Source organism: Carassius gibelio, chromosome A21, assembly GCF_023724105.1.
Source record: "Carassius gibelio isolate Cgi1373 ecotype wild population from Czech Republic chromosome A21, carGib1.2-hapl.c, whole genome shotgun sequence".
In the NCBI taxonomy this organism is placed as follows: Eukaryota; Metazoa; Chordata; class Actinopteri; order Cypriniformes; family Cyprinidae; genus Carassius; species Carassius gibelio.
This window is the reverse complement of record NC_068391.1, coordinates 12,904,229-12,913,279: the sequence shown is the minus strand read 5'-3', so window position 1 is coordinate 12,913,279 and position 9,051 is coordinate 12,904,229. Positions and strand designations below refer to the sequence as shown.

Sequence of the window (9,051 nt, the reverse complement as noted above, 5' to 3'; positions counted from 1 at the left end):
TTTGACGAATTTGTACAGAAAAGGTAATAGAAGTTAATATATAAACCATTCACGGAAGCTGATACACAAGGACATGCAACAAACAAACCTTAAGCAGAATGAACTTTGCTCTCTCTTGTTTTATTGCTGTTATGTAAGATAAGCAACCTCACCAAACACTCATTTCATCTGTATTGATGAATGGAGATTAACAGACATTTTCAAAAAACTGTAGCGCCACCATGAGGAAAAATAATAGATTCGAAACTAGAATCGAGACTAATCTAAAAGATGACCTGGATGAATGAAAATCCAAAACACAAAGAATCATGTTCTTGTAGCCTAAAACACGTGGAGATATAGAGATTAGGCTATTCACGATTATAGACATTTAAGTGACATTTAAGTCACAAAAAAATGGCGCAAGGTTTTAGGAAAATCTTGCAAATAATACAATAAACCTTGTTGCTTAGAAATAACATCTACAGAACTGTACAGAATATCTTTTTCTCTCTGAAAGGGTTTTCTGAGGATGGTACGGGGGTCACCAGGGGGTCCTCTTTTGCATGGGACTCACAGTAAGCCATCAGCTCAGCTGCCGCTTTAGAAACCTGTGCAAAGAGATACAAGCCAACAATATACATCCAGAAATAACATCCCAAAAAAGAGTTTGTGCATTTTCTTTTCCTCTTGAATCATTTATTATAATTATTTTAAATGCATTTAATTAATTTTAAATGGCATTTTTGATTGTTTATGTTAATAAACAGAGCTACCATACATAGCATAAAAATGCGTCTTACCATCATCCTGTCAATATTAACCTCCAGTTTCAGTTGTTCCACTGTTTTTCTTGCATCTGCAATCTTGGCCATGTTATTAGACATTCTGCTCTTTTGTAGACACCAAATTAACCCTGCAGGAATACAGCAAAACAAACCCCAGGAGAGTCCGGTTAAATGCATCTTGTAGATAACAACTCACCTCCAGTTCTACAGATGTCTGATGTTTTAGTTCCCTAAAAAAAACAATGCTATTGGCTCCTCTAGGCTATTAAAGACATCTCTGTCGCAGAGTTGCAGTAATTGTTTTGCCTGGTCTCAGCTGGTTGTGTTTTAGATGAGGCTCAGTGGGAGATGTGAAACAGAGGAGTGCAGAAATCCTCTAGAGACCACAAATAATCTGCTCACTTATAAATATAAAGTCATATATATATATATATATATATATAAGTGTTTCACACTTAAACTTTAAAGTCACAATTTTACACAATTTGCAGGTAAATAGCTGAATAATGTTATTTCAGATGTTATTTCAGTTTATGAGTTTTTCAAAAACTTTTTTTTTTCTCCGTAAATTTACCACACGGAAAAAGGATGTGACTGGGAATAGATTTCCATATGGAAATCTAAGCACCACCAAAATTTGAATCATGCTGTTGCAATGGGATGAAATATAATGTAGCATAAATGTTTGTTATATTATATAACAATTTCAGTGCTTTTTGTTTAACTAACAAATGCATGTTCCTCTTTAAAGTATACTTTGGAGATAATAATAAAAAAAAAAGTTTAGTCTATACAAAACAAAACTTTAACTATACATCATGCATGCTTACATATATCTGAAGCACTTACCACAGTTAATCTAGATGTATCTGTGATGCTGGCAGAAGACAAGTCTTGTTATCGTAGACTGTTTGTTGTACACATTACGACCTGCAGGACTGAATGAAGAGATAGTAAGGAGTGGAGGGATGGGAAAGGCTGCCGCTTCTCATAATTAGCTTTTATTCCTCCCCCATATTGGGCTGAAGAGGCAAGTCACAGGCATCATGGGGTGTGACCTTCAGCTGAATCTCTCAATCATGCATAATAGCGTATGAGTGATACCTGCCACCACAATGAGCTGCGCTAAGCTATTATATTGAGTAAAAAACTGCCATTTCAACAGACGGATAAAACATGAACTGAAGAAGATAAATAATTAATGTAAGATGGTTGAAATAAAACAGAACAATTGTATTCTTTGTATTTACTGTATAAAAGTCTGGGGTGGGGGGGTAAAGTTACAGCAAATGTTTGCAACCTGTGAAGATATAAGACTATTAATAGCTGTCCTGCATGTGATTACCACACTCTGTCAATTCGGCAAATGCTCTTCTATTTATTTATTTTATATTTTATTATTTGTGAAAACTAAATATTTGCACACTAGATTAACATGTGCCTCCTGATAAGAATCCCACCCAGAGGACCGTGACACCCAGAGAGAAATTGAAGATGTGCTTAAGTGTTTCAGTTCTCATCGGTAGTACCTGGGGAAGGATTGCAGGTTGAGCTCACTGCAGGTGGCTCAAAGCTCTTCTCCAGGGCTTTAATGTCAACTGGCTCATTAGCAGCTGTTCTCAGACATGATTTATTGATCTACATGTTCAGGGCAGATGTGAGAAATGTAGCTAAATCCAGTCCTGAATTATACACTGAAAGTTCACTGAACAATTGGCTTTGGCGTTAAATATTTAATCAGGGCACTGGTGGTTCACTCGGAAAGCGAGTGAGAGAAAAGAAAAGAAAAGAAAAGAAAAGAAAGCTTGGACTGATTTCATGTTTCAGAAAATGTCACTCTTCCAGTAAAAATTAAAAAAAATAATAATTAGTCATTTATTTGGCTCAGTGCCATATTATAAAGCTGCAGGACTAAATATATTTGGATTAGCATTTAAGAACTGTAGCAAAATTTTGTGCTTATCATTTCCTTAAAACGTGTTCAATGTACAGTGTACAAATGTTTATATTTGTATAATGTAATTTTTCTTACCTACTGGAATTTTTTCTCCCCTAAGGTTTTTTTTTTTTTTACACATAAACCTCACAAAATTTGGTTTTTATTTATTCTTTATACTAACTTACACAAGTCCTAACATTTGCTAACACAATTTTGCTTTTAGATGTTTTTACTGAAAAAAAGGACAAAAATATTGATAAAAAAAAAAAAAAAAACACTGTTATGGTGATCCTCACAAAGTAGCTAAGATTATATTTCTAACGTACGTGCACTTGAAAATGTTTTTTTCTTGTTCTTTCTTGTTTATAGTATAATATGCATCACTTTTGGGAAAACTATTACAGTAAACTAAAAGTTATGTTTGTTTGTCACCTTTCCATACAAAAGTAAAGTGATTGTAGAGAGAGAGAGAGAGAATAAATCCATGAAAATATGAAATGTGCAAATGTTCAGGTTGGCTAATGGCTGAAAGGTTTATGTAGCAGTTGAAAATACTGTCCTAAACATGCTGAAATCTGTTTTTCATGAATGACTAGATGCATGGATTATCTTCATTTTGCACCATACATTTCTTACTCCATATGTTATAATTTACATACTTTTGAATGTGTTCGCAAAACTGTTGGCAGTTGACTGAAGTGAAAGAAGGAATAACAATGCATAAAACTGAAGTTAGGTTTCACTTTCAAATTTCAAGCACTGATGTTAGACGATTTGCCTAAAAAGTTTGGTTTCGAAACTTGACTGCAACTTTCAAAACTTTCAAAACCCTTGTGAGATTGTTTTTTATCACATTTAATACAATAAAAAAGCATCATTCACAGATCTTGAATGTTTTTTTTTGTTTGTTTTTTTTTGCATCACATTCTTGCAGAGATTCCCTGCAGGAACATGTGGTGTAAAATCACTTTAAATCCTTCTATAGGTATGTTAATGTGCTTTCAGTCTCTGTCTTCAGCCTTCAAGATTCATGTCTAGCATGTGCAATAATAGTATCCTGAGATGGAATCATTCCAGTCTCCAAACAGACCTTTCTTCACTTTTTTTAAGTTGGTACATGATGCTAACAGAAAACTTCTTCTTATATCTTTCCTTCTTGGATTTTTACCACACGGTCAGGGACCAGCCTTGGCCCACCACAAGAGAAGAAATCAGATTATTCCAAGCCCATGACATGATAGGGTTGTCTTCATCAGGATAAACATACAAACATTTGCCAGTACAGTTTTCATCATACAGTAGCAGTAGCTGCTGTGCTCAAACATCTTGGCGCAGAGCCTGCTTCCATAATCATCTTTAAGCGTGGCTGGGTCAGGAAGTTGAAGTTGAAGATGAAGTTTCGCCATACGAATGACGCATGTGAGAAATATCAGATTGTCCAAAGGATTCTGTGAAGGTACAAAAGTGTAATTTTCATTCAAATGATTGAAACATTAATGGCTAATCTATACATACAGTTATATAAGATTTCAGGAAGCCGTCAGATTTGTTTTGTATAATTTTCATTTGTTGTGTATAATAGACGCCTGACACTATATTTCACATAATTTTATATTCAGTCATGCAAAACTGTAGGCTAATTTATACATCTGATTTATTTCTCCAAACATTTAGGCTTGTTAACCACTACTTTTGTTGCATTCTTATTCTGTAACTGCAGTTGCCTAAAGAATATTATTAATTAACATTTTGTTTGTGTTCTTGGCCTATTTAATTGTTATCAAAAATATGTTTTGTCTTAAAGAGGACAATAAACAATTTAAACTTAAAAATGTTACATTTTCTTTTCTTATTTGTTCAGACATTTATAATGTTATTGTTTTATGAATAAAAAGATCGTTTGCACAAGCACTCTCAGACTGTGTGATTTGTGTGATATATACTGATCTCCACAGCTCTGCAGTTTTATTTATGCATGCAGGCACGGACGATCTTGTTGCGATCTGTATCTACAGTACTTGTTTTTTTTTTGTCAGCCATTGTGTATTCAGAGCAGCTAGTAAAGCTATGGTCGTCTTCATGTTTTCAGCCTCTTTAGGGATCATTGTCCTACATTTAGATGCGAAGAGACAATCTGATCCATTTTTTATTTAAAATTTTTTTTCTGGAAGAAACTTTAGATAGGCCAACAGATGCTCTGAAGGTTAGGAATTTCAACAAACCTAAAAAGCAAGATTTTTTCATTCATTCATTCATAAATAAATAGTGTCTATCATTTCTTATATTTGTTTATAAACAGTACTAAATTTGTTCAAACATTGCATTAATTCGTAAATATTTTGGTGTACAATACAGAATTTAAAATATTTATTTTAACGTATTATCTCAAGCAGGATATTTTATTTTATTATTTTTTATTAGAGTTTTCCATTTTCCGTTCCAGTTTATTAAGTACCAGAATAATTTTTATGTATTTATTTTTATGAATATTTTTCTTTAAATAAAGATTTTTTTTAATTTTAATAAAGAAACATTAATAATTTTTTTATTAAAAAAATATGCAGGTGCAAAGTATCATGTACAATTTTTTTTGAAATCTAGAACATTTTCAGCAAAAGTACATATTACACAAATACAAAAAAATTGCATAATGTATCATTCCCACATAAAAAAAAAAGAAAGAAACAAAATAAAAGTAAGAGGAGAAAAAACAGGTATCAATCATGGTACACACACACAAAAATTAAGTACATATTTAATGATTTGATAAAATGCTCTACTTCACATAAGACATCTAATAGTAGGTATTTCCTTAAGACATATTTGTTTGTGAAAATATAATTTTATTACAAATTAAATAAAAATAAAAGAAAGTAGATTAATTTTTTTTAGTTTCAGTGATGAAACAGGACGTGAAAATAAATAAATAACAAATGTCTTCACTTTCATTTTAACAGAAGGTGCAAATATACAATATTTTGACACAAGTATGTAAAAAGGGTATATATTTTGCTAAATCTTAAAATACACTTCTCACTTTTTATTGGGTATGCAGTATCTATATGGTAATAATAACCATGTTTTTCTTAACTGAATGTTATCTATTATAGAACCCCTTCTTTGACTTATAAAGTAATGGGCTGTTGCCGGAAATGGCGTCATTTCAGATCTGTTTTGTTCCTGTTGTGGCGGGAATGTGTGCTACTCGCAGGCAACATGGATGTTGAAATGAAAGAAGCAGACATTGAACAAAGTCAAGCCGACGGACCGCCTAAAAAGGATGATACTGCACCGAAATCATCAACGAATGCTTATGAACTACCATGGTAATGTACTGTTCGTAAGCCTGCTGTTGTGGTGTTTGAATGACTTTAATGTCGCTAAAGATAGCAAGGATGCAGATTTGTTTACAGCAGCTGAACTGCATAGCTCGTTTTTCTCTGCAGCCGCATGCTCACTGTCATGAATAATTGTATTTTAAATGTTTTTATTTCAAGGGTTGAAAAATACAGACCTCTGAAGTTGAATGAAATCGTTGGAAATGAGGAAACTGTCAGCAGACTGGAGGTCTGTATGACATAAGTCACATACTGATTTACCCGAAGTGGTCAGGAAGCTTCTAGAAATGCTGATGTTTCATCTTTTGCCCTGTTATTGTCGCAGGTGTTTGCAAGAGAAGGAAATGTGCCCAACATCATCATCGCTGTAAGTTAAAATGTGCTTTCAAAACCAGGTGGCATCTGAATTTACTCACGTGTAACTATGCATTCAAATGGAGACCTCGTTTGTGTTTAGGGTCCTCCTGGCACTGGAAAAACGACCAGTATTTTGTGTTTGGCCAGAGCTCTTCTTGGTCCAGCCATGAAAGACGCTGTGCTTGAGTTGAATGCCTCAAATGACCGGTAAGAAACGTAAGCTGAAGGTTTTGTACAACTAATGAGTGTCATTAAACAAGTGTCTGCACATTGAATGTTTTAGATGATCATATTCATAGATTAATGTCCACTAATTAATTTTTTATTTGCCTATTTTTAATTTTAGTGGAATTGATGTAGTGAGAAACAAAATCAAAATGTTTGCCCAGCAAAAGGTCACACTCCCTAAAGGTCGCCACAAGATCATAATCTTGGATGAGGCTGACAGGTAAGAGTAATAGTTTTCTCAAAAATATTTGATTTAATTTACATGTTTATTGAAAAAAATATTTATGTAAAAATACATTTTCAAAGTTTTGCATTTTGTAGATTTAAAAAATGCTTCATGCAAATGTTTTTTGTATTTTTTTGTATTTTTTTTTTACCACAGCATGACAGATGGAGCCCAACAGGCTCTCAGAAGAACCATGGAGATCTACTCCAAAACCACACGCTTTGCTCTGGCATGTAATGCATCAGATAAGATCATTGGTGAGCAATGTGGCACATAAAACAAAAATGCTGTTTATGACAGATTGACATTTAAATCTTTGATGACATGCTTCAAATGAACTATTACACTAAAAGTCCATGCCAGCGTACATCTGAAACAGACGTTTTTCAGTTTATCTTCTCACTGGGTTGCAGAGCCCATCCAGTCCCGCTGCGCGGTGCTGCGTTACAGCAAGCTCAGAGACGACCAGATCATGATGCGTCTGACGGAGGTGGTTGAGCAGGAGAACTTACATGTCACCAACGACGGCCTAGAGGCCATCATCTTCACCGCGCAAGGGGACATGAGACAGGTCAGGTCAATTACCACTTCTAGTTTTATGTGTACATATTATGAATATTATTTTGTTTACCAAAAATGTTAATTTATGTATTATATGTGTTAATTTGTTTAATTGTAATAATAAACAAAAAAGGTTGTTATTAATATTGTTTTTTTTGCTATTGTTAATATAGCAATGTACACACACACACACAATTAATAATGTTTACGTAAAATCTGCATATTTAATAAGATATTTAGAGACTAGATAAAAAAATATATATATTTATAGAGAGAGAGATATAGATAGATAGATAGTCTCTGAATAACATTTTAAAAATATGTACATTGTAGGTAAACCTTATTAATATTAACCTTATACTTTTGTCTTTTTTGTATGTAATTTAGGCTCTGAATAACTTGCAGTCAACAAATTCTGGATTTGGTTACATCAACAGTGAAAATGTGTTTAAGGTATTTTTTATATGCATTTTATTTGTCTTATGCATGGGCATCATTTCAATATAAAAATGTATTGGTGAATTACCAACAGTGTTGCTTCTGCAGGTGTGTGATGAGCCACATCCTCTGCTGGTTAAAAGCATGCTGGAGCACTGTGTCAACGCCAACATTGATGAAGCCTACAAGGTAGCACTAAACATTTGCCCTTAGAAAATATTCAGGGTCAGTTTCAGAAATGGCAGGTGCTGGGTAAGACCGCAATTATGCGTCTTTCTACAGATCATTGAGCAGCTTTGGTCACTCGGATACTCACCAGAGGACATCATTGGAAACATCTTTAGAGTGTGTAAGACCTTTCAGATGGCTGAATATTTGAAGCTGGAATATATTAAGGTGTGTATTGCCCTTCTAGTAAATTCTAAGAAACATTTACATTTGCTTTTAAGCTTTTTCAATACACTGCAATGAAATCTAACACAATAGAGGCAGCATCACAAATGTTTTCACCATTCAATGTGAAAGTATCATAGAAAATCAGATAAAATAGTCATTGTTATCTAGTCTCAACATTTTAAATAAATGAGCTTTTTTACTGTTATGATATTTGTTATGTTTTAATGTGGGGAAAATTACTTGAATAAAAACAAGAAATGTACCATTTTTATTTTAATCACACTTGAACTGGACATTTGATCCCCAGGAAATTGGCTACACACATATGAAAGTGGCAGAAGGAGTGAACTCTCTGTTACAGATGGCTGGGCTGTTGGGTCGCCTGTGCAGCAAGACTGCTGCACCTGATGCCAGCTAAAGACAAGAGATGTTATCAAATGATCACAGCCTCAGTGTTCTTTAACTCCAGAACAAGACTTTTATATTTTGTAAAAGAAAAAAAAAAAGCATAATTGTGAAAATGACCAATTGCATTAATAAAAATTAACAAAATCCTTCTTATGTTTGTGAGTGATGGGCTGTTTTCGGTGTTGAAGTACTTGGCATAGTAGAACTAATTCCATTTACATAATGAGAATTTGAGGCGCTGCTAACAGCCCAAATTAACATGCACAGTTAAGTTCATTCCAACAGTCATTTTCCATTTTGTATTACAGTACATGTCGGAAATAGTATAGCAGAAAAAGTGACCGTTCTAGAGGTTTCGATTTCAACCTAGTGATGCCAGTGACAATTTTAGAG

General features: G+C 33.7%; 2 protein-coding genes across 2 annotated transcripts; one reads left to right on the top strand and one right to left on the bottom strand.

Moving 5' to 3' along the window:
- Nucleotides 1-109: 109 nt before the first annotated feature.
- On the bottom strand, nt 110-1,770 carry LOC127942084 (guanine nucleotide-binding protein G(I)/G(S)/G(O) subunit gamma-8). The gene is made up of 3 exons (XM_052537637.1): nt 1,617-1,770; nt 783-895; nt 110-590 (listed from the first exon to the last, which is right to left on the bottom strand). The coding sequence occupies exons 2-3, from the start codon at nt 864-866 to the stop codon at nt 462-464; spliced, it is 213 nt and encodes a 70-aa protein (XP_052393597.1). The 5' UTR covers nt 867-895; nt 1,617-1,770; the 3' UTR covers nt 110-461.
- A 4,092-nt stretch (nt 1,771-5,862) lies between these two features.
- Nucleotides 5,863-8,811, top strand: LOC127942333 (replication factor C subunit 2). The gene is made up of 11 exons (XM_052538000.1): nt 5,863-6,032; nt 6,204-6,273; nt 6,370-6,411; nt 6,502-6,608; nt 6,748-6,849; nt 7,012-7,112; nt 7,269-7,426; nt 7,804-7,869; nt 7,963-8,043; nt 8,137-8,250; nt 8,558-8,811. Exons 1-11 carry the CDS (start codon nt 5,923-5,925, stop codon nt 8,666-8,668), a joined length of 1,062 nt encoding a protein of 353 aa, XP_052393960.1. The 5' UTR covers nt 5,863-5,922; the 3' UTR covers nt 8,669-8,811.
- Nucleotides 8,812-9,051: the final 240 nt, after the last annotated feature.